This window comes from Ambystoma mexicanum, chromosome 7p (genome assembly GCF_040938575.1).
Source record: "Ambystoma mexicanum isolate Mex_15411 chromosome 7p, UKY_AmexF1_1, whole genome shotgun sequence".
Taxonomy (NCBI): Eukaryota; Metazoa; Chordata; class Amphibia; order Caudata; family Ambystomatidae; genus Ambystoma; species Ambystoma mexicanum.
Window position 1 is genome coordinate 45189699 of NC_090939.1, and position 26170 is coordinate 45215868.

Here is a 26170-nt window from a genome sequence, read left to right on the forward strand (position 1 = left end):
TGATGCGAGAAAGAGCGACGCGGCGGGCCTTCGGCATATCGTCAAAACTGTACTCTCCCCTGGACTGAGATGTGAGTGGAAGGGTCAACCCTGACCATGTCATTCACCGTGGCGTCGAAGATCAGGATCTGCTGAAGGAGACCATTAGAATGGTGGCGTGGTGGGATTTCCAGCATCAAGCAAAGGCCATTAGTTGTCATGCACCTTTGGACACAGGAGAGACTATCTCTGATGTACTGGTGTCCACGCGCCATTTCTTTGAACTGGAGATTATTAGCATAGCCCTGAAATCTAATGTTGCAGCTGCTTCTATGTGACGTCATCGATGAGATCTGGTTGAATCCAAATCCATTTAATTTTTTTTTCTTGTAAGCAATTTGGCTGCAAATATATGTGGGGGAGACCACCCTCCCCTGCATCCCCTACTTTACCCCCACCTTAATGATTATCCCTACCCACCCCCCACATATATTTGTGGTCAAATTCGGCCAAACAAATTAGATAGATTTGGCTTCGACCAAATCTCCTGCGATGAGACCTCCCCATCCCGGTGCAGCTACAAAGGACTTTCCTGAGTGGAACCAAATTCACACTGGAAAGTATCAAAATTGAGACGAACCCTGTGGCGCGCTTCAGATAACTGTGGTGGTCATGGAGTGATATAGGTCCAGCTTGTGAGAAGCGACTTGAAAGCGCGGCAGGAGGGTTCTTCCAATTCTTCTCCATCCCTTCAGACGGCTGAGGAGAAGTCTGTGGTTTCTTCTACAGAAGATCACACACACACATCTGGAAGAAGCAGAGCGCATGCGTGGTACTAGAGGCATGTCATTTCTCTCTGACCGGACGAGTGGGGGAGGGGAGCTAATGGCCCTTGGCCGGAGTAGTGGGTAAGCAAAAATACTCACCCAGTATCTTGGAGAATGAAGTTGTTTTGTGTAGCGCTATCGCTGTTCCACATACTTGCCGAAGACTGGTTGATAGTCCCCAAAAAAGCAGGTAGGTTTTTTTTGCACTTTTGAAGAAAGTTGTGCCATCTCTGCGGCTTTCAAAATGCAGGTAAGGGAACAACGCGGCCTCGCCACTAGATGATGCTTTTACTGCGTTGCGGCGAGTCTGGGACCCACGAGCTGCAGCAGGAACCTTCTCCTAACCTACCATGCATAGGGTGGCTTTCCAGCTCAGCTGTGTCTTTGTTGTGCTCTTTGGCTAGATTGCAGGTCGGACTGGGCCATAAAATTGTCTCGGGCACCACTGAAAAAGTGTCCCCCAGCTGCAAAAGGCCATTGATCCCTTTTGTGACACTGTTTGACAGGCACACAAACACAAGGGGGAGTTTTTTGATAAAAATGTGATGCACAGCGAGCATTTTAAAGAATATTTATTCAGCAACACTCATCAAAACTATTAGCTGCAGAGTGAAGTAACTCATCAAACTGGCCCACATTGGCCAAAAAAGTGGCCCACTTTAATTTTAAAAAACAGGCCCACACCAGCATTTTGCGTTTTTTGGTTCGGCCATGGGCCCAGTGCCCTATAGGCCACTCCGACCTTTGTCCCACTGTCAGGTGGATTTTTCTAATATACCATTAATAGGCTGGTCTCCAGTTTCAGGTGTCTCTGTTATGTCGTTTGGCCTGAATGCACACTACTGTCATTCCTCTAATGTTTCGAGAATAGGATGGGCTCCAGTCTCGGGTGTCTCTCTGTTATGCCCTTTGCCACGCATGTACACCACTTTCACGTGGTTCCTTCAAATCTACCAAGAACCGGATGGGCTCCAGTCTCGGGTGTCTCTCTGTCATACCCTTTGGCCAGGAAGAACCCCACTGGCGAGTGCCTTCTTCTAATGCCCTGTGGATTGGAGAGCCACAGTCTTAGGAGCTTCCATCAAATACTTTACAATTAGGATTGGGCCAGTCTCATGTATCTCACTGTATTGCTGTCTGAATACGATAGGCCTCAGATGCAGCTGTTGCCCTTTTATGCTGCCGAGGTCTCGGGAACTTCTTCAAATGCATTATAGATAGTATGGGTCCAGTCTCAGGTATTTCCATCTGATGCCTTATGTATAGGATGCCTTTCCTGTTCCAAGGAATTCATACCAAGGTCCTATGCATAGGATGGGTCTCTGTATCAGGAACATACTTTTAATGCTGTAAGACTCGAATGGGCCCTTTCTCATGAACATTCATCAAATGACCTTCGAATAGGATGGCCCCTGTATCAGGACCATCCTTCTAATCGTCTACGCATAGGATAGGTCCCTGTATCAGGAACATACCTTTAATCCTTTAATGCAATAAGACTAGAATGGGCCTATCTCAGGAACATTCAACAAATGACCTTTGAATAGGATGGGCCACTGTATCAGGAACATCCTTCTAATGGTCGATGAATAGGATGGGTCTCTGTTTCAGGAACATATGTTTAATGCGATAAGACTGGAATGGGCTCTATCTCATGAACATTCATCAAGCGACCTTTGAACCTGAGGGGCCACTGTCTCAGGAACATCCTTCTTATTCTCTAAGCATAGGATGGGTCCCTGTATCAGGAACATCTTTTTAATTTCATAAGACTAGAACGTGCCATATCTCATGCACATTCATCAAGTGACCTTTGAACAGGATGGGCCCCTGTATAAGGAACATATGTTCAATGTGATAAGACTAGAATGGGCCTATCTCCGGGACATTCATCAAATGACCTTTGAATAGGATGGGCTACTGTATCAGGAACATCCTTCTAATGGTCGATGGATAGGATGGGTCTATGTATCATGAACATACTTATGATGCATTAAGACTACAGGCCCTATCTCAGGCACATTCATCAAATGACCTTTGAATAGGATGGGACACTGTATCAGGAACATCCTTCTAATGGTCAATGGATAGGATGGGCCTGTTTCAGGAACATATGTTTAATGTGATAAGACTAGAATGGACCATATCTCAGGAATATTCATCAAATGACCTTTGAATAGGATGGGCCGCTGTATCAGGAACATCCCTCTAATGACCTATGGATAGGATGGGTCTTTTTTATCAGAAACCTCTTTTTAATGCCTTATGACTAGAATGGGCACTATCTCATGAACAATCATCAAATGACCTTTGAATAGGATGGGCCACTGTATCAGGAACATCCTTCTACCGGTTGATCCATCGGATGGGTCCCTGTATCAGGAACATACGTTTAATGTGATAAGACTAGAAGGGGCCTATCTCAGGGACATTCATCAAATGACCTTTGAATAGGATGGGCTACTGTATCAGGAACATCCTTCTAATGGTCGAAGGATAGGATGGGTCCCTGTATCAGGAACATACGTTTAATGCGATAAGACTCGAATGGGCCCTATCTCTTGAATATTCATTAAGTGACCTTTGAATAGGATGGGCCTCTGTATCAGGTACATCCTTCTAATGGTTGATGGACAGGATGGGTCCCTGTATCAGGAACTTACTTTTAATGCGAAAAGACTAGAATGGACCCTATCTCAGGAACATTTGTCAAATGACCTTTGACTAGGATGGGCCTCTATCAGAAACATCTGTCAAGGGTTTTGACCCATGTTGAATTATTAGACGGGGTAGATGTGGGGATGAGCTGTCGTCGCCCATCATTCTATCCCAGAACAAAACTAAATCAATAGACTGGGTGGATGTGGGGATGAGCTGTCGCCGCCCATCATTAGATCCCAGAACCAGGAAAACCGCGCGGTTGTGCGCACACCAAAATGGTTGTCTAACCTGCCACCCACCAGTGCCAGCATGATGGACTGGAAGCGCCAGAGGTGAAAGGTGGTGTCAAAGGAAAAATAACTTGCCTGTTAGCTTAAAAGCGCTTTAAAATCACTTTTGTTTCCCTGAATGCAAGTTCAAAATGCCTATTTTAAACATCACAAGATACTCAAAAATCTCAATGATCACCAGCAGACATTTGGCAGAATGTATTCTTGTGTGCATACAAAATCTGGGAAGATGAAGAGCCCAAAACAATGTTTATAACAAAACTGGCTGAGCTGTGGATGTCAGCAGCTTAAGTGAAATTGGATTTAAAACCACTAAAATCGAAATGTTTAAATTAAATGAGTGACCTACTTTTGAGTGTCACATAGTTTTCAACTGTTAAATGTCATGGTCTTGAACTTAGAATCAGCATTCTAGCTGCATGTGTAAAAATTGTAAGTTTGATTTAAACTGGGAACAAACAGGACATTTAGCTGAAGCTTGGCTTAAAGAAATTGAATTCTGCCTGACAACTACCCCGCCAGGAGTTGAACTGGCTCAACAACTCTTCCCAGGCCTGGCTGCATCCTGCTGCCCCCACCAAAAGGAGATCACACCTCTCTGATTGAATTGAGGGAGGGGTACCTGCAGACTGCAGGAAGTTGAACAAAGCCCTGTCCTGGACTCAGGCAAATGTTATATTGGGGGGGTCGTAAAATGGCTTCCTCTTGGGAGAAACTGGGAGGGGCAGTGCCTGTGAGAGCAAGTTGAGCTTGGGGGAAGTGGATAAACCAGTTATTCAACCATGTGATGTGGGAAGCCACACCCCTTTTTGACCAGGGCATAATTTTAAAAAGATAGATAACTCATAGTGCGGACTGGTCAAAATTATATAAATAATATCATCATTCTTGGGATTTTTCCGTGCACATTTTAAAAGGCGTTAGGACTCTGTACCATTTTCTGAGGCAGAACTCCGCTATTCATTGATATTGCAGACACTGTGTTTAAGCTAGACAAATGAAAATTTACTGGAATGTGTGTAGAAGGGGGGTGTACAGTTGTGTCAAATCTGGAAAGGTTTAAAGGTCGTTATCTGGATGAAAAGGGGCAGAATTCTGTCTGTCAAAAGTGGACACGACATCGTACAAAGACAGGCAGGACATTCACTTTCCACTTTCTTGCGGGACGCTTTGCTGGGAGACTTCAGACTTCACATCCAGAGATCCAGACTTCAAATCCATCAATCTCCAGAACCTGTAGCAGAAATTAACTCCAGAATTTGTAGCAGAGAGGCCTGAATCCACAAGCTGAATCCTCTTCAGCAGGCCTCAACGCCAACCAAACTATTCAACAGCCAGGCGAGCTGTTTGAATTTTTTGCCAAGAACATTTGCAAGAACCTGTAGCAGTATCCAGAAAGCAGTACTGTATCCGGAACCCAAGAGAACCACAAACCAGACCGTTGTGAGCAGAACCGGTGCTTGACTGACCCAGAGAGCAGAGGTGACCCAGGTAGCCGGGACTTCAGAACCACCCGCTGGAAGTCCCGTCCAACCTGACCAGACCTTGATGGCTTATTTCAAAAATATAACGTGAGTACTCACTGTGCCAAAACCAATCTCTTAGTTTAAAATAATATAATCCAAACTATTTTAGCCTATTAGAACTGCCTCCTAGAATCGTGTCATTCTGTCATCTTTAAAACTGAAAACTGTCATCTGTCATTCTGAGCTTTAAAATTTCAAATCCGAAAAACTACCTTGACTAAATCGGCCGTATATCCGGAACCGTTTGTGCTAGGAGCGAGTTTATAGATCCTCAGTAAGTACGCTCGACGCATGCGATTAAATTTGCCGTGATTTGACGTTTTGCACAATTTCAGCCACGTGTAAAAATCAGCAGCTCCTTGCTTTCCTTTGCTAAAATTCGTTTTAACCTGCTAGTTACTCATAGAGCATTGCTAAAGTGAGCCTGAACTAATATAAACTAGATATCACCCACCCTGAACCTCTAGAGGGAATTAAAAGCATTTTTAGCACATTTCTCGCTTCATTGTCATCACATTCAAAGCATTTTGGGGCCTGTGTTTCAAACTTCTAACTGTTTACCTCTAAGCTTGCTGGGTGGGAACTGAATTTCGTATTGTACTTGATTGCATTCCTGATAATTGTGTGCTCCTCTTTCCATCTCCTTATATTGCATAAAGGGGGGGAGTGAATTTTCAAGGAAAAGTGATTACATTGTCTTTTGTTGAAGCCATATCCAGTTATTTTCTGTACTGCATTTCATTCATCATTCATCAAGCATTGTCCTTGAAGCCATAAAGGCATTCTCTACCACCTTATTTTTCTTTTCCTATTCCTAAGTAACCAAGAACTGTGCTACTGTAGGATTTAGACCAAATTAGCGGCAGGAGCGGCGGCTTGGTCCCGAAAGCGTGCTTTGCTTTATTTGGTGTAAATCCGTCCAGTAGTTTTTAAAAAAATGACAAAAATGTAAGTGAAAAAAATTAGTGATATCTGTGTTCGCTTCGCGGACACACTTCCCTGTTCGCTCCGCGGACAGGACGGTGATTGGGCCAGCAGCTTGCGTGATGTCCGCGGACATCTGACGTGCTCTCTCATTGGATGCGTGGAAGCGTGCAGTGCGTCTGGCTTCAGAGACGCCCGCCATCTTTGTTCCTCGCATGAAAGGCTTTGTATCCCGCCTGCACAGTAAGTCCCCCACCCCCGCTCATGCCCGTGTCTGTCTCCTGTTCCTCCCACCTCTTGCCCCGTGTGCCTTTCTCCCTTACGCCCACCCCCCGCTCATGTCCGTGTTGTCTCTCCCCACTCGCCGCCCGCTCATGTCCGTGTTGTCTCTCCCCACCCGCCGCCCGCTCATGTCCGTGTTGTCTCTCCCCACCCGCCGCCCGCTCATGTCCGTATGTCTCTCCCCACCCGCCGCCCACCCCCGCTCATGTCCGTATGTCTCTCACCACCCGCCGCCCACCCCCTGCTCATGTCCGTGTGTCACTCCCCCTCCCGCCCACCCCCGGCTCATGCCCCGTGTGTCTCTCCCCCTCCCGCCCACCCCCCGCTCATGCCTCGTGTGTCTCTCCCCCTCCCGCCCACCCCCCGCTCATGCCTCGTGTGTCTGTCTCCCACCCCCCCACCCCCGCTCTTGCCCCGTGTGTCTGTCTCCCTCCCCCCCACCCCCGCTCTTGCCCCGTGTGTCTTTCCCCCTCCCGCCCACCCCCGCTCTTGCCCCGTGTGTCTTTCCCCCTCCCGCCCACCCCCGCTCTTGCCCCGTGTGTCTTTCCGCCTCTCGCTCACCCCCGCTCTTGCCCTGTGTGTCTTTCCCCCTCCCGCCCCCCTCCGCTCTTGCCCCGTGTGTCTTTCCCCCTCCCGCCCACCCCCGCTCTTGCCCCGTGTGTCTTTCCCGCTCTTGCCCCGTGTGTCTTTCCCGCTCTTGCCCCGTGTGTCTTTCCCGCTCTTGCCCCGTGTGTCTTTCCTGCTCTTGCCCCGTGTGTTTTCCCCCTCCCACCCACCCCCGCTCTTGCCCCGTGTGTCTTTCCCCCTCCCGCCCACCCCCGCTCTTGCCCCGTGTGTCTTTCCCCCTCCCACCCACCCCTGCTCTTGCCCCGTGTGTCTTTCCCCCGACCGCCCACCCCAGCTCTTGCCCCGTGTGTCTTTCCCCCTCTCCTGTTGCCCCCCACCCCCTGCTCATGCCCCGTGTCTGTCTCCTGTACCCCCCGCTCATGCTCGTGTCTGTCTCCTGTCCCCCCCACCCCCGCTCATGCCCCGTGTCTGTCTCGTGTTGCCCCCCTGCTCATGCCCCGTGTCTGTTTCCTGTACCCCCCACCCCCCGCTCATGCCCCGTGTCTGTCTCCTGTACCCCCCCACCCCTCTGGTCATGCCCCATGTCTGTCTCCTGTTGCACCCCTGCTCATGCCCCGTGTCTGTCTCCTGTTCCCCCCACCCGCTCATGTCCCGTGTCTCTCTCCTGTTGCCCCCACCCCCCGCTCATGCCCCGTGTCTGTCTCCTGTACCTCCCCGCCCCCCCGCTCATGCCCCGTGTCTCTCTTCTGTTGCCCCCCACCCCCTGCTCATGCCCCGTGTCTGTCTCCTGTACCCCCTCCCACCCCCCGCTCATGCCCCATGTCTCTCTCCTGTTGCCCCCCACTACCCCGCTCATGCCCCGTGTCTGTCTTCTGTACCCCCCACCCCCCGCTCATGCCCCGTGTCTGTCTCCTGTTCCCCCCACCCCCCGCTCATGCCCTATGTCTGTCTCCTCTTGCTCCCACCCATGCCCCGTGTCTGTCTCCTGTACCCCCACACTCCGCGCTCATGCCCGTGTCTGTCTCCTGTTGCCCCCCACACCCCCGCTCATGCCCCGTGTCTGTCTCCTGTTGCCCCCCACCCCCTCGCTCATGCCCCGTGTCTGTATCCTGTTCTCCCCACCCCCCGCTCATGCCCCATGTCTGTCTCCTGTTCCTCCCACCCCCGCTCATGCCCTGTGTCTGTCTCTTGTTGCCCCCCACCCCCCGCTCATGCCCCGTGTCTGTCTCCTGTTCTCCCCACCCCCCGCTCATGCTCCGTGTCTGTCTCCTGTTCCCCCCCACCCCCCGCTCATGCCCCGTGTCTGTCTCCCGTTCCCCCCACCCCCCGCTCATGCCCCGTGTCTGTCTCCTGTTGCCCCCCACCCCCCGCTCATGCCCCGTGTCTGTCTCCTGTTGCCCCCCCCGCTCATGCCCTGTGTCTGTCTCCTGTTGCCCCCCCACCCCCTGCTCATGCCCCGTGTCTGTCTCTGTTGTTCCCTCCACCCCCGCTCATGCCCCGTGTCTGTCTCCTGTTGCCCCCACCCCCCGCTCATGCCCCGTGTCCCTCTCCTGTTGCCCCCCACCCCCGCTCATGCCCCGTGTCTGTCTCCTGTACCCCCCCACCCGCGCTCTTGCCCCGTGTGTCTGTCTCCCTCCCACCCACCCCCGCTCTTGCCCCGTGTGTCTGTCTCCCTCCCGCCCACCCCCGCTCTTGCCCCGTGTGTCTGTCTCCCTCCCTCCCACCCCCGCTCTTGCCCCGTGTGTCTGTCTCCCTCCCACCCCCGCTCTTGCCCCTTGTATCTGTCTCCCTCCCGCCCACCCCCGCTCTTGCCCCGTGTGTTTGTCTCCCTCCCGCCCACCCCCACTCTTGCCCCATCTGTCTGTCTCCCTCCCGCCCACCCCCGCTCTTGCCCCGTGTTTCTTTCCCTCTCCCGCCCACCCCCGCTCTTGGCCCGTGTGTCCTTCCCCCTCCCGCCCACCCCCGCTCTTGGCCCGTGTGTCTTTCCCCCTCCCGCCCACCCCCGCTCTTGGCCCTGTGTGTCTTTCCCCCTCCTGCCCACCCCCGCTCTTGCCCCTTGTGTCTCTCTCCCTCCCGCCCACCACTCATGCCCCGTGTGTCTCTCTCCCTCGTACCCATCCTGCGTGTGTCTCTCTCCCTCCCCCCACCCCCGCTCATGCCCTGTGTGTCTCTCCCCTTCCCCCACCCCCCGTTCATGCCCCGTGTCTGTCTCCTGTTCCCCTCCACACCCCGCTCATGCCCCGTGTCTGTGTCCTGTTCCCCCACCCCCCCGCTCATGCCCCGTGTCTATCTGCTGTTGCTCCCCACCCTCCCGCTCATGCCCCGTGTCTGTCTCCTGTTCCCCCCACCCGCTCATGCCCCGTGTCTGTCTCCTGTTCCCCCCACACGCTCATGCCCCGTGTCTCTCTCTTGTTGCCCCCCACCTCCCCTGCTCATGCCCCGTGTCTTTTTCCTGTTCCTCCCACCCCCGCTCATGCCCCGTGTCTGTCTCCTGTACCCCCTCCCGCCCCCCGCTCATGCCCTGTGTCTCTCTCCTGTTGCCCCCACCCCCCGCTCATGCCCCGTGTCTGTCTCCTGCTGCCCCCCACCCCCCGCTCATTCCCCGTGTCTGTCTCCTGTTGCCCCCACACCCCGCTCATGCCCCGTGTCTGTCACCTGTTGCCCCTCACCCCCCGCTCATGCCCCGTGTCTGTCTCCTGTTGCCCCCCCACCCCCGCTCATGCCTCGTGTCTGTCTCCTGTTGCCCTCCACCCCCCGCTGCTGTCCCGTGTCTGTCTCTGTTGTTCCCCCCACCCCCCGCTCATGCCCCGTGTCCCTCTCCTGTTGCCCCCCACCCCCGCTCATGCCCCGTGTCTGTCTCCTGTACCCCCCCACCCGCGCTCTTGCCCCGTGTGTCTGTCTCCCTCCCACCCACCCCCGCTCTTGCCCCGTGTGTCTGTCTCCCTCCCGCCCACCCCCGCTCTTGCCCCGTGTGTCTGTCTCCCTCCCTCCCACCCCCGCTCTTGCCCCGTGTGTCTGTCTCCCTCCCACCCCCGCTCTTGCCCCTTGTGTCTGTCTCCCTCCCGCCCACCCCCGCTCTTGCCCCGTGTCTGTCTCCTGCTGCCCCCCACCCCCCGCTCATTCCCCGTGTCTGTCTCCTGTTGCCCCCACACCCCGCTCATGCCCCGTGTCTGTCACCTGTTGCCCCTCATCCCCCGCTCATGCCCCGTGTCTGTCTCCTGTTGCCCCCCCACCCCCGCTCATGCCCCGTGTGTCTGTCTCCCTCCCTCCCACCCCCGCTCTTGCCCCGTGTGTCTGTCTCCCTCCCACCCCAGCTCTTGCCCCTTGTGTCTGTCTCCCTCCCGCCCACCCCCGCTCTTGCCCCGTGTGTTTGTCTCCCTCCCGCCCACTCCCACTCTTGCCCCATGTGTCTGTCTCCCTCCCGCCCACCCCCGCTCTTGCCCCGTGTTTCTTTCCCCCTCCCGCCCACCCCCGCTCTTGGCCCGTGTGTCCTTCCCCCTCCCGCCCACCCCCGCTCTTGGCCCGTGTGTCTTTCCCCCTCCCGCCCACCCCCGCTCTTGGCCCCGTGTGTCTTTCCCCCTCCTGCCCACCCCCGCTCTTGCCCCTTGTGTCTCTCTCCCTCCCGCCCACCGCTCATGCCCCGTGTGTCTCTCTCCCTCGTACCCATCCCGCGTGTGTCTCTCTCCCTCCCCCCACCCCCGCTCATGCCCTGTGTGTCTCTCCCCTTCCCCCACCCCCCGTTCATGCCCTGTGTCTGTCTCCTGTTCCCCTCCACACCCCGCTCATGCCCCGTGTCTGTGTCCTGTTCCCCCACCCCCCCGCTCATGCCCCGTGTCTATCTGCTGTTGCTCCCCACCCTCCCGCTCATGCCCCTTGTCTGTCTCCTGTTCCCCCCACCCGCTCATGCCCCGTGTCTGTCTCCTGTTCCCCCCACACGCTCATGCCCCGTGTCTCTCTCTTGTTGCCCCCCACCTCCCCTGCTCATGCCCCGTGTCTTTTTCCTGTTCCTCCCACCCCCCGCTCATGCCCCGTGTCTGTCTCCTGTACCCCCTCCCGCCCCCCGCTCATGCCCTGTGTCTCTCTCCTGTTGCCCCCACCCCCCGCTCATGCCCCGTGTCTGTCTCCTGCTGCCCCCCACCCCCCGCTCATTCCCCGTGTCTGTCTCCTGTTGCCCCCACACCCCGCTCATGCCCCGTGTCTGTCACCTGTTGCCCCTCACCCCCGCTCATGCCCCGTGTCTGTCTCCTGTTGCCCCCCCACCCCCGCTCATGCCTCGTGTCTGTCTCCTGTTGCCCTCCACCCCCCGCTCCTGCCCCGTGTCTGTCTCTGTTGTTCCCCCCACCCCACGCTCATGCCCCGTGTCTGTCTCCTGTTCCCCCCACCCCCGCTCATGCCACTTGTCTGTCTCCTGTTCCCCCCACCCCCCGCTCATGCCCCGTGTCTCTCTCCTGTTGCCCCCCACCCCCCGCTCATGCCCAATGTCCGTCTCCTGTACCCCCTACCGCCCGCTCATGTCCCGTGTCTGTCTCCTGTTGCCCCCCCCGCTCATGCCCCTTGTCTGTCTCCGGTTTCCCCCACCCGCTCATGTCCCGTGTCTCGCTCCTGTTGCCCCCCACCCCCCGCTCATGCCCCGTGTCTGTCTCCTGTTGCCCCCCACCCCCCTCTCATGCCCCGTGTCTGTCTTCTGTTCTCCCCACCCCCGCTCATGCTCCGTGTCTGTCTCCTGTTCCCCCCCACCCCCTGCTCATGCCCCGTGTCTGTCTCCTGTTGCCCCCCACCCCCCGCTCCTGCCCTGTGTCTCTCTCCTGTTGCCCCCCACCCCCCGCTCATGCCCGTGTCTGTCTCTTTTGGTCCCCCCACCCCCCGCTCATGCTCGTGTCTGTCTCCTGTACCCCCTCACCCCCCGCTCATGCCCCATGTCTGTCTCCTGTTGCCCCCCCTGCTCATGCCCCGTGTCTGTCTCCTGTTCCCCCCACCCGATCATGTCCTGTGTCTCTCTCCTGTTGCCCCCCACCCCCCGCTCTTGCCCTGTGTCTGTCTCCTGTACCCCCATCCCCCCGCTCATGTCCCGTGTCTCTCTCCTGTTGCCCCCCACCCCCCGCTCATGCCCCGTGTCTGTCTCCTGTACCCCCCCACCCCCCGCTCATGCCCCATGTCTCTCTCCTGTTGCCCCCCACTACCCCGCTTATGCCCCGTGTCTGTCTTCTGTACCCCCCACCCCCTGCTCATGCCCCGTGTCTGTCTCCTGTTGCCCCCCACCCCCTCCTTATGCCCCGTGTCTGTCTCCTGTTGCCCCCCACCCCCCGCTCATGCCCCGTGTCTCCCTCATGTTCCCCCCACCCCCGCTCATGCCCCGTGTCTCCCTCGTGTTCCCCCCACCCCCTGCTCATGCCCCTTGTCTCTCTCCTTTCCTCCCCACCCCCGCTCATGTCCCGTATGTGCCCTGTACCCCCCGCTCATGCCCTGTGTCTCCCTTGTGTTCCTCCCCACCCCCTGCTCATACCCCGTGTCTCCCTCATGTTCCTCCCCACCCGCTGCTCATGCCCTGTGTCTCTCTCGTGTTCCCCCCACCACCGCTCATGCCCTGTGTTTCCTTCCTTTTCCCCCCACCCCCTGCTCATGCCCCGTTTGTACCCTGTTCCCTCTCACCCCCCGCTCATGCCCATGTGTCTCCACTGTGCCCCCCCAACCCCGCTCATGCGCCGTTGTGTTCTTTATACACCCCGCCTTCCCTTTCCATGGTGGCCATCTTGGTAAAAGATTTTCCTTCCTACACCGAGACGCCGCAGGCGTCCCGGCGTAGGAAGGAAAATCTTTTTGGTTTTTTTACCACCGGCATTCCCACTTTGAGGACATAAGATGTTAGTGATCTTCATCTATTGAAAAGGATGTTATGGTCACGTTGTACTAATAAAAACCTTTAAAATTTAGTAAAAAAAAATGTTACAGGGACGTTATGGTTAAGTTGCGCTACTAAAAACCTATGAAATTCAGGGAAAAAACTTTGTTAAAGGGACGTTATGGTAAAGTTGCGCTACTAAAAACCTATGAAATTCAGTGAAAAAACTTTGTCAAAGGAACGTTATGGTTCCAAGTAAAACCGAAAAACCCTTGAAATTCGCCAGTTATGGTAAGCTAAGCAACATAACTCGCGCCACCACCGTGCACTGCTAAGACTAACACCCAGGACATCAAAGATGACATCACAAATGTCATTGATGACATCACTGATGACATCACATGTCTGGCTCACTCTTTTTACTTTTGCTGACATATCTAGGCCACATGGTTTTCTTCAGTAACAGTCAGAAACTAAACATGTTATTTTATTTGTAGATGTATCCTTCAAGTAGGTTCTTACAGTAATTCCCTTAGAGTCCAGTCACATCATATGAAACATATACATAGGGGAAGGCACAAGCTTTAAAGACAGCAATCCTTTTTTTTTTCTTTTTTTTTTAATTTATTTTTTGTTTTTGATGCAAACGCAAACGCATCTTTACAAAATTAATTAAAAGCAATCCTTTTTGTGCATAAAGATAATCAATAGAGTTATCAGCACTTTCTGATAGTTCTGTTGTTTTTTTTTATGGCTGTACTTTCCCTGTGGGTCCAATCACATCAAGTGATACATATACATAGGGTGAATAGCAGCTTTGAAACAGAGCAATCATGTATTTGCATGAAAATAATCAGTTAAGTTATGAATTGTTTCTGCTACTACTTGTGCTTTTTTGCTAACTTCACTTTCCCTGTATATACCCATATTGGTATGTGTCCTTGTGTCTTTGTGTTTTGTCTATAGTAATGCAGTTATGTAATACATGTGTTTTATTAGCTACTTATTACATATTTCACAGTACACAAAAATCTATTAAGAAAACAATTATCATTTCATTATTCAACATATTAACATTACGAATATTATACCTTCATCTTGTACACTGCACACCATGTTATGTTTCTGTATCAGTAGCTTAGTATACTAGATAGAACTCCATAATAGAATGCTATTTATATCAATGCATCGTTCAATGCACTAATTAGGGTATGATATTTATTGCAATGATCCTTGACACTTGTTTCGCAACATTATAATAAGAATCCCTGGTACACATATTTCATGAAAAGTACATACACATGTGATGTCATCAGTGATGTCATCAATGACATTTGTGATGTCATCTTTGATGTCCTTGGTGTTAGTCTTAGCAGTGCACGACGGTGGCGCGAGTTATGGTTGCTTAGCTTACCATAACTGGCGAATTTCAAGGGTTTTTCGGTTTTACTTGGAACCATAACGTTCCTTTGACAAAGTTTTTTCACTGAATTTCATAGGTTTTTAGTAGCGCAACTTTACCATAACGTCCCTTTAACAAAGTTTTTTCCCTGAATTTCATAGGTTTTTAGTAGCGCAACTTAACCATAACGTCCCTTTAACAAAGTTTTTTCATTGAATATATATATATATTGTTTAATTTTTCAAATAAACCTTTCAAATTTGCAAAACAAATCTACTTCTTGGCTCAGTGGGGTCAGGGGGATTCTAAGAGAGGGGTGTTATACAAGGGTTCATCATCCAGATTATAACTTGCCATAAAAATATATTAATAAGGGCTTCCCTTGGGCATCCCAGACAAGGCACTGACTTAGTGGGATTGCTTGATTGGAGTCACTTACACATCCTTCTAATGGTCGATGGATAGGATAGGCCGCTGTATCCGGAACCTCTTTTTAATGCCATAAGACTTGAATGGGCCCTACCTCATGAACATTCTTCAAATGACCTTTGAATAGGATGGGCCACTTCATCAGGAACACCCTTCTAATGGCCTATGGATAGGATGGGTCCCTGTATCAGGAAGCTCTTTTTAATGCCTAAGACTAGAATGGGCCATATGGGTTGGATGGCCTCCCAAATCAGAAAGGCCCTTCTAATGTCCTCCGGATGGGATAGGACATGCATGTTAAGACAATAAAGACAGAGGTGTACAGGTGTTGTGGCACCTGCTCCATGAGTGCCCTTTGCGACCTCACCTACCTCGAGTACAGCCGATGGGTGCCTGCAGCAGCTGAAGATCCTGGTTCCCCCTTTGGTTAGGAAGGACGATGGGGGTCCCTTGCGGGCGGCTGCCATGGCGGTGCACTCCTCTGCTTGGACTTGAGATGGTGAAAACCCCTTGGGCTCCTAGTGGATCTACGAAAAAGACAGAAGCATGAAACATGTTGACAGAAGAAGTGAGAAACCATCAGTAAAAGAGCTAGAAGACACCCATCCTGATCATTAAGCCTGGTACAAAGAGTGCCTGGCCCTGTACACAATGGTGGGCAGACCTTGGACCGGTGTTTCGCCCCCTCCCCAGCTCCATAGGATGCTCTGCCCCCATAGTCGTCTCTCATGATAATGCGAGACCTGAGCGATGCTGATGCCATGTCTCTTGCCACTTGGTTATTTTCACACCTCAGCCATCCAATACCACTCAGACCTCCAGTTCTCGGCTTCCTTCTGACTTCGCATTGTCGCGGTCGGCGGATTTAGACTTCGTCTACAGCAAGAAAACAATCTGCTTGGGCAACCAGAAGGTCTACAAAGAATCCTAATTTACTTTGGCTTCATCCCAGGGATAGATCAAAGAAAGAAACACAGGCTAGTGCGCCGCTGTCGCGCCACCCACAGGCTGGAAGACTGGATCATGTTTCCCACCTTCATTAATCCTATGAAGCTCAGATCATTGAGGCCACAAAGGTGTTACAGCCTTCAAAGCTCTGATGCCTCAGAGAACCAGAACACATTTCCGTGGGTCATTGAAGATCTTAAAACTAGAATATGGCGTTCATGCCCGCTCAGTAGGGCATATATGGCCAGTAACGGCCCACCAGTCTGTGCTATGGCAGGCCCAAGCGAAGCGAGGGATTCAGCTTGGGCTGTGGGCCGTTACCAGCCATGTCCGTTCTCCTGAGCAGGCGTGACAGCCATGTCCGTCCTCCTGAGCGGGTGTGAATGACTTTCATTATTTTTCCTCAGGAGATTTACGCTGCTTGCACAGCCAATCTCTCTAGGAAAAGAAAAAAAAAGAAAAAGAAAAAGAAAAAAGAGATAGCCACCGCCATATGAAAAAGGGACTAGGTCCCTTTTCTATGTCTATGGCGGCAGCTGAGAGAAGAAAGGTGCACCGGGACCGGAGCACAGATCTCTGCTTCCGCTGTTAAGTGGGGAATGAAGGGACGAGGTGGGAAAGGGGAATGGGATTTTTTGGTGGAGGGTGTTGTCTTCCATATTGCCTCCCTGTTAGGCAACGTTTGTATGCAGTACCCTCTGGGACCACTACACACAACTAGGACTACAGGTGTAAGCAAAACCAACCTTTGGTATAAGTCTGTACTGCACAGTTTTTGGTAGCGAGCTGAGCAGCCACGCTTATCTCAAGAGGGAATGTGAGCTTGTAATGAGGTTACACAGAGGGCTACAATCACGAGTTTTCAAATAGACTCTTATACTCAAGGTTTCTTGGTAAAACCCTTATTATTTTATTACAGTCATTTAGAAAACATTCACTGAAAGGAGGAAATCAATATCATACGAAAATATACTACAGTACTTTACACTATCAGGTTCTGAGGCATCTAAACTACTTTGAAGGAGGAGCAAAATGGCATTCAGAGCATTTGAAATAGGAGCAAAAGGGCATAAAACAATAAAACTAATAATAGAGTTACTCTTCAACAGTGCAAATACTTGGAGTTCACCAGAGGAGTTGTTCCAATGCAATAGATAGTCCAAACTAAATGGGCTAGAGTCTTGTATAAGAAAACGGTTCTGGTTAAATGGAAAAGTCTTTGCCACTGTTCTCAGGAGTAGTTCACAGAAGAAAGGTTTGTATGTCGGGTCACAAGCTGAATAGGCCTGCAAGTTGCCAAAGTTTCACGCACTTTCGCAGTGAGAGGTAAGTTCTCTCGGTCGGGTTTTCACAGTACCTTAGATACATCTGAAGACTTCTGTTCCTGCAGATCTGGCTGTACCTGAGCCTCAGTCATGGGGACAAGAGGTAGGATGTCGGGGGACTCCTGTACTGCACAGGGACTGGTCACAAAGCTGGCAAACTGGCAAATCTTCGATTCCGGTAGCTGTCGGCAAGCACACAAACTGGCGTCCTTCTCCCTGGCTACTCGGTTTCCTGCAGCACTCTGAGGAAAATACAACCAGCTCCGAGAATGGGGTCCAGGTGGCTTACGAGTTGATTGGTCCCACCAACTCAAAGTGAGAAGTCATCCTTGAAGGGCTTCTCTGTCGACATTAACCTGCTGATTTGGACCTGCAGCAGGGCTTCACCGGGTCAACCAATGGTCCAGGAGTTTCAGCAGCCGTCCTCTTCCAGCTCGTCTTCGGTTCTTTCTTTCCAGTGGTCGACTCATCCTTTCAGACCAAGAGACTCGCCTTTTAAATAGTTTTCTTCCATTCATTCCAGCCTAGCTGCCACTCACCCAGCAGGGTGGCTGTCCTTGCCGGACAGTCAGCCAGCCAATCACGCCAGAGTGCATTTGGGTCTCCTAGGAGACTAAGCACAGGGAGTTTTGGGCACCTCCCTAACTTCCTGCCCACCCCCCAGACACTCGGGCACCAGAGGCGGTCTTCAGTCCTGAAGCTCGCCAAAGGCGCATGAACAAAGGGACCAAACTTGGTTTAGCACGCAGAGACAAACTCAAGAAGGTCTTTTCCACAAAAAAATTGCGACAAAAGAAGACGGGGTCCTACTTAAACAAGGGGGTCTCAGACACCATCTTGAAAAACATGGCTCCCTAGATTTCTAGCTACCGGCGTTCACGGTCGGGAAAAATCATGGTAGTTCATTGTAAAACCACTGCCACCAGCCATTTCAATAGGAAAGGGTAGCATTTGACTGCTACATGAGTTCTAAACACAGGGGATACTAGGTAACCCCTCCAGCACTCTATGGTAAAATAGTGTGTGCTGGGTATAGGAACTTGGAAAGACTACTAAAGTCAATTTCTCTTTACTTTCTCTGGGAAACAGTAGTTTATCCCAGAGAAATTATTTAAACCTTGTGAAAGCCTGAAAGGCTACCCTGTGCCACTGCACTGAGGGTGCTGTGTGACAGAAATAAAAAAAAGGATGCCTACGGAGTTGTCTGAAACCCCACAACCAAAGAACACAAACACAGAAAACAAACAGAATTAAAAAGTACAGAGTCCCAAAGTTCAGCAAAAGAGCTGGGGGTCTCTAAGGTAGAGAGGAATTTGCACATTTTGAGAATTCTCCCTAACACTCCCCACTTATACAAAAAAACTAAATAATAGTGCCACAAAGGGAAGGGCCCCGGGTGGCTGAGACAGCGGGGGTGGAAGGTATATTCTGAGTGCCCTTCCCCGGGTGCAGATTAAGCATTAACACCTGATCTGGAGGGTGACTGGGGCGGGCGGAAATGGCCGAATTGTGGTCTGTGGGAAACATGTCGAATTCTGGGTAAAATCTGTACTCTGTGTCAGCTCATCTGCAAAGCAAGATGGACAATTTTACCCATCGTCCAGATAGACATTTCATTTTTTTGGGTGGTTTTGCATCAGGCTCCAAACACATTGGCCAATTAGTCAGTTAGTGGGCCATTAAATGTTGTGGTCTCCACTTGGCCAAAATATTTGGCGGGGATGCAAATCCAATCAAAAACTAAATTTGACCAAAAAACAGAGGTAGAAGAGACCTGCTGTGCTGGATAGGTGGAATTGGAGGAAAATGTCCCCTATTTCACATCGCCAGTGGTAATATTGCCCAACCCTATTGGTGACCCAGCAGCAGAAGATTGCAGAAAATAATGATCTAGTGGATCCCTATTGAAGGTGTCTGCAACCCTTGGCTCTCGAGATGCTGCAGACTTTAACAACCTTCACCAGCCCTAGCTGGCATAGTGAGTGGTAAGAGATCAAGTGAGCCATTGTCCTAAACATCTGGAGAGCTGCAGGTTGCAGACTGCTGTCCTAGAGGCTGTTGTAGCTCTGAGTCGGCCCCAGTCGCTGTTAGTGGAAATCTCACATGACTCACAGATAGAAAAGAAGTGGGTATTCTTGTATTCTGGACATGTTTGCAATCTTCAGTGCTGTAAACTGTTGGGATGGAAATCAGTCTGTCCATCCTCTCTCAGCGCTTTAGAGTGAGGCAAATCCCATAGGCAACCACGCGATGTGCTAGGGGGGAGGGGCCCTACTAAAGAGACCCCGCATGGATACAATATCACAGGAATTATAGATGCATAGACTTAGTGCGCACATATAAAGAGATGCCATGTTTTAGTTATTGGGAGACACATTCAGTCTTACATGGCTGCGCGGTATACGTAGGCCCGGCGGAGAACCCCGAACAGGCCAAACACTGAGGACAGATGAACATGCACTGCTAATTCTCACAGAAACTTCCCTTTGTCCCTTAACTGTTGCAATTACTCACTATCGCAGAAAGGAATGTTCCCTGCAAGGCCGTGAGACAGCACCAGGCATCTCCTGATGCCCATTTATCACAGCCAGGCCAACGGCAGACCTCTAACCCCTACCCAGCCCACCAGGAGTAATGGCACCCAGCACTGACCCATCCAAGGACCCCTGCATTCCACGATAGTGAGTGACCCCAGCCAGCCAGCGATAAAACCCATGGCCATAAAAGATCTGAGCATGCATGACCATTTCACCTCTGCCCATAGATACACCCTTTGTAGTACGAGGGATAAATTATGGATCAAAATGAGAGTGGAAGCCTTGGGTGCGAGGAGTGCGATATAGAGCACAGAATGTGTGGGTGAGCATAATTGTTTTCCCCCCCCCCAGTGCCAGTCCATGAGCCTCCCTGGTGCATGCCATAATGATGTAGTGGCAGCATTAGCTCACACTAGTAGCCTGGGAACAGCAACATGTGAAGAGCCTGACCTTCACTCCCTGGAGAGATGAGCCCAGCTGACCCACGTGGAGATTGACAGATGGTGGAGAGTAGACCCAATCACAGCCTGGCATCCAATACGGAGCAGGCCCTTGCATATGGTCTCACCAATCAGCTGTGTGAGTTTAGACCCTATCAATGACGTCCTTAGTGATGCTGTGCACCCTTATAATGTATTGTTCATATTGATTCAGGCCAAACGTTTTCAAGCAGCAGAGTACTCTGCTGACACCTTTACTTTTTGTACAATTAAACCTTGTTATCCTTGCAAGCAATCTCGTGGCCTTTTTTCAATAGAGAGTTGTATTATTTCTGGCGTGAGCGTAAAGGGACTTGGCTTCAAAACCATTCACTCCTTGTCTCCTCCAGAAATTGAGACATCAGTGCCAGAGAAAACGTCCAAACATGAATAAAGTTACGTCACTCACTCTGTGTGCAGCGACTTCCCCTGCACCTGTACCAGTGGGCTGTGCAGTCCTGTAGAGAGAGGTATTGTCACTGATATGATATGATTTAAGATCTTCTGGAGCATGGTGCCTTATTATGTGGCGCTTCAGATGTGTTGAACTACAACTCCTGTGATCCTTCACTTGACTATGCTGGCTAGGGATCATGGGAGTTGCAGTTCAAATCACCTGTGACGAGTTCCTAGGCGTAACAGAATTCTGCTCTTTGGGCCAGAAATAAGGGTGCCAGTTAGTAATGTACCGGCACCCTTTCTAGACTGCCAGACTACGAGAATGCCTGCAGGGGCCGATGCTCCCAGCAGGTCTAACCTGCCGGGAGCACCGCCCTGCACAGTCATGGTGTTCACGGAAGCACCGGCACTGTTAGCAACGGTGCCGGTGCTTCCGTGTCTCCATGGGGACTTACACTTTCCGTTGCCTAATATCTCGGGCAACCGGTGGCACCGGGATCTCAGGCAGCGGAACAGTGTTACAAGGTCGGCAGCAATTTTGCCGGTAGCACCGTCGGGTTACCACCGACCTTGTAATGAGGCCCTTGTGTCTCGATTTTATTGCAGAAAATGACCAAAAACCCACAGGCCACCAAATGGATCCAATAAGCACAATTTCCAACTGGGTGGCTCTAAATTGCACAAAGTTAAAAGGAGGCTCAGTCTCCCCAATAGAGATATGACATGATATGATATGATAGTTCATTAATATAGTGCCTATACACAATGGCCCTCATTACGACCCTTGCGGAAATTGACTGACCGGACCGCAACAGCGTAAATAGCGTTTCCGCCATTGCACGAAGGAGCAAAGTGCGGCTAATTACGACCCATCGGGCACGAGCATTACGCCATGGCGGAATCCGAAAGGCTGCGATGGCGGAAATGACCCCAAAACGGCCCTTACCGCCGCCGTACGCTGCACCAGGTGCAATACCGCCACCCATCTTAGCGGTCACCGTAATGAGCGGGCACCGTAATGAGCGGGCACCGCAAATTACGGGCACCGTAAATATACGGAAACGGAAGTAAAAGCATGTGGCCGGAACGGGAAACAGCACGCCGCACAACTATAAAATCCGAATCCCAACACAACCATTAAAAATCCGACCCTGACACACATCCCAACCCGTTAGCAACCCCAGTTCAAAAAATAAATATGGGAAAGGTAGCCAAGAAAGCGTGTGATCGCAAGCGGCAGGTCCACTTCTCCCGAGAGGAACTGACCGTGCTGACCGAGACCCTGCAGGAAAATGGCGCCGTCGTCTTCTCCAGTCAAATGACCAGGACGGCCCTTGCCAACAAGAAGGCCATATGGGCCCTTGTGGCACAGCGCGTAAGTGCGGTGGGGACAACACCCCGCACGCCACAGCAATGTCGCAAGCGGTGGGACGACCTGCGGATCCGCGTACGCAGCATACTTTCTGCGAACAGGAACATCGCCACAGCTACCGGGGGGGGATCAGAGTCGCCCATCAAGTTGACCCCCTGGGAGGAGATCTGCGCCTCCACCATAGGAATGGAGAGCATAGAGGGAGTCGGAGGGATGGAGAAAGGAGTGCCGACATCCGGAGAATCAGGTAGGTTTGCCAAGAGAAACAATGCGAAATCCACAAACCACGAACATGTGCAGTACCATGTGACCCCATAGTGCAATACATACTTTGCCCTGACAGCGCCCTCTAAAAGTCAGAATGAATAAACAAATTAATCAAGATGCCATAAACAACCCCTACATGTGCAGCATGCACCCCCTAACTGCAGGCAGCCAAATGAATGCATCCTCAATCCACACGAAAATGAGACCACCTCCAAGGCCCAGTCCCATATCAGCCTCATGTACCACCCCAATGCATTTGACACGTTGCCATTCCAAATCCGACAGACCCATAACTAACGCTCGCCCCTCTTTACTCCACCACAGGGTCCGATACCAACGACGAGCTGCAGGACACCCCTACCAGCACGCCTGCAAAGAGGGCCAGGACCAACGTCCCAAGAGCCTCCACCTCAGGTGCAAGGATCAAGACACGGCAGCAGCAGGAATCAAGTGCCAGCACACTGGAGGGGACTGCAACAGGCACCCCAGCAGCCAGCAAGTCCACAACCCCAGCACCACAGGTCCCCCCAAAGAACGTATCTGATGGCACTGCCTCTGGTGGTAGCAGCACCATAGGTGACACAGCTGTCATGCCAGCATGCTCCGACACGGAAAACAGTGCTGGCGACGTAGGTACCATCCATGACCTTTCCCAATCCCCCTGCATGTTCCATCCCCTACACCATGACGAAACCACGCAGGGGCACCCTGAAGACGACGACTGGCCAACCCCCACAAGTCCTGTGCCAAGGCAACATGTGTTGAGCAGCCCCCCTGTCACACCACCGCAAATGTCCATGGCCCAGCAGAGGCAACAGTCCCTCGACCTGCTGATCGAGCAACAGCAGGAAGCGTCCACGCTACTCAAGGACCATGCAAATGAATGCGGGGGTTCCAGGGCAGCCATGGAAACATCCACCGAGACACTCAGGGCACAAATAGAGAAAAGTAGTGAGAGCCTCAGGGGAGAAATGGAGAGAAGCACCGAGAGCCTGAGAGCACAAATGGAGAGAAGCACCGAGAGCCTGAGGGGGGAACTGCATGCGACGTCCAAAGACGTTTGTGCTGAACTTGCTGCTGTGCGCCGTGTGCTCTCGGAGCTCTCACAAACCCTCAGAGACATGCATGGACGCGAGCAGGCAGAGACGTCATCCGTGGCAAGTTCCGTCCAGGGCAGCCCCCAACGCAGATCTGGCAGGAACCTGCGCTCCACGGGCAGGGGTGCCCCTGATACCCGTAGAGGGGGCTTGCAATAGCGTCTACCCACGGGCAGCATGCATATCTGGACACTGGTGTTGGGGGGGGAGGAAGTAGGGTGGAGGGGGTGTGTTGGGCTTCACTGGGTGGCGGGTCCATAGGGTGTATGAATCAAATCACATTAACAATACAGCACTTCATTATCATCCAATGACATGTGTGGACATTGATATTTGCGTACGAGGCCTTCATAGGCGTACAGTCCACTATGTGCCTGTACTACACACACACAGTGCCACAGGTCCCCTTTCCGTGTAATAGGCACCATGCGTGGTTGCTAGAAGCATGCATCTATGATGCTCTGTCGGATTGCACGTGCATCCTGTGCCTCATGGACTCCCTGGCGTCCCTCCACATCCCCACCCTCATCATCATCATCTTCAGGTGCATGCAGTACAGCGTCAGGGGGCATGGGCACATTCCTACGTATGCACATGTTGTGCAGCATGACACATGCCATGACCATCTTAGAAACCCTCTCATGGCTGTACATGAGTGCCCCGCCAGACCTGCTGAGGCTGCGGAAACGAGCCTTCAGTAGGCCGAATGCCTGTTCAATGACCACACGGCTACGTGAGTGGGCATGGTTGTAGTCCTCCTCATGCTGGTTCTGTGGGTTCCGGATTGGTGTAAGGAGCCATCTCTTCAGTGGATACCCGGCATCACCTGTATGGGACGAATAAAGGGTGTCAGTGGAATGATAGTGCTAAGTAGCCCCCCCCCCCTCCTGCAAGGTCATTGACGCATCAAATGGGCCACGATGTCATGCATGGAATGAGACTCACCGAGTAGCCAGGATCTGTGCCCTGCGTGTCGCTCCATGTAGCGTGGTATTCTTGTGTTCCTCAGGACCATAGAATCATGGGTAGATCCTGGAAATCTGGCACAACAATGCGTAAAGATCTTGTTGGAGTCACACACCATTTGCACATTGATTGAATGAAATTGTTTCCGGTTGCGGTACTGGACCTCCATGGCATGTGGGACAACCAATTCAACATGGGTGCAGTCGATGGCACCAATGCAACCCGGGATGCCGCCAAGTGCATGGAATCCCACCTTTGCGTTGGTAATCTCCTGGTACGTGCGTGGTAGTGTGATGTGGTCGTCGGCGTGCTTCAGGAGGGCATCGTGCACTTGGGAGAGTGTCCGTGAGAACAGTGGCTGTGAAATGCCATGCAACTGTCCCACTGTGTGCTGGTAGGTGCCTGTGGCCAGGAAGTGGAGTACAGACACCACCTTCAGTAGGGGTGGGATGGCGGTTGGGCTATCTATCATGCTCACGAGGTCAGCATGTGTCATGTCCACAATGGCGATTATGGTGTCCCGGTCCAAACGGTAGAGGGTGTGGATCTGCTCAGCAGTGAGGTTGAACGGATCAGCTCGGAGGCGTGGGATTGCGGGCCGCCTGCGTGGTGGTAGTGGCAGTGCTTGTGGGCCTTGCTGACCCTGCCTTGCCCTCCTCCTCCTCCTTCTCCTCCGTCTCCCCTGTGCGCCCGGTTGTTGTACCTGTTGTTGTTCGTCGTCTTCTTGTAGTTGTAGCACTTGCAGTGCTATCTGGTGCCCCAGGCCCAACATCGCTAGTCCTGCCGGTAGCATTTTGGAGTGGGAGTGGTTGTGGGAGGGGTTTGGGTCTGCTATATATGTGCTGTCGGCCTGTATGGCCTCCACCTGTGCTGATTGAATGAATCTGTGGCAGATGCAATCCCTTCTGGCCGAGCACGTCCCGCACGTAAGGCTGCATTTGGCCGCATGGCATCTTGGGGTTGGAATCATGTATCAAATCCCGATGGCAGTGTGATGTACTTTGACTGATTTTCATGCTATGCTCCCATTGTTACACATGCTATGATTGCAGCCGCTTACATACCTGTGAAGAGTCAGTGGTATGTAGGGCTCGATCGATGGCCGACCCTCATGCAGCACAGTATCGTACTTCACCGACGGGCGTGGCGTCCCATTTGTGATTGCAGCCAGTTAGCATTATGACACACAGCCGCACTACATTGATGTAATTGTGAATGCAAGCGTTCACAGAAGCCTTTTCGACGTAATGTTGCAAGTGAGGAATTCGAAGGCCAGGATTTTTGGTTGCGAAGTAGCGGTGAGGAGACGCCCACAGGTCTGCCTGGAAATGTAACGTTCTATTGTTGAATGTCCTTGGGACAGGGCCCATAACGAGCAAGCAATGAATGACATGAATTGAATGGGATGCGCAATAGCGTAGTGGACGATAAGGCAGGACGTTCCCAAGTCCATCTAGCTTCACGACACTACAGATCCGGCCAGGAGCACAGTGGTTTTTGCAGACTGCATTACGCACAGACGCGATGGAAGTTTCACATATTATGTGAGTGAATGTTCATGCGTTTTCATTGCGGGATGAGGGAATGATGAATGGATGCATGGACAGATGATTCCATTTAGGGTCTGCCATGTACATGTGTTTTTTGATTCAATCCCCTTCCCCTGCGCTATGTGATGCAAGGCTGCCATAGTGGGACTTACGTCTATCTGCCCTTGTCGGATCCTCCCTGTCTCGACGCGCCTTCATACACTTGTGTCTAGGCACGTTACTAATCCCATGTCATGGGTTCTATCTTGACGGACGCATGCACAGTAACCGACGTTGCCAATGGTGTATTAACCTCGATTGGTTTCGTTATGTATCGATACTGATTTAGGGGTGTGTATATTCCTTTGGAGTGGCCTAGCATGCATATGGGTGTGGATTTGGTGTGTTGAATGAAGATAGTGATGCATCATGTGTCATGTAGTGCAATCGGTTAATTTGTGTTTCATTTTGGTGACAGGTATCTCCTGCCCTATTGCAGATGCCATCTGTACGCCACTCCTCCAG

General features: G+C 52.1%; 1 protein-coding gene across 1 annotated transcript in view; it reads right to left on the reverse strand.

Moving 5' to 3' along the window:
- Window positions 1-26170, reverse strand: part of LOC138525670 (kelch-like protein 9) — a 454357-nt gene that overhangs the window by 350872 nt on the left and 77315 nt on the right. The window contains exon 2 of the mRNA XM_069635739.1: window positions 15098-15253. Within this exon, the coding sequence (XP_069491840.1) occupies window positions 15098-15193 (96 nt within the window). The 5' untranslated portion in view covers window positions 15194-15253. The remainder of the gene's footprint in view (window positions 1-15097; window positions 15254-26170) is intronic.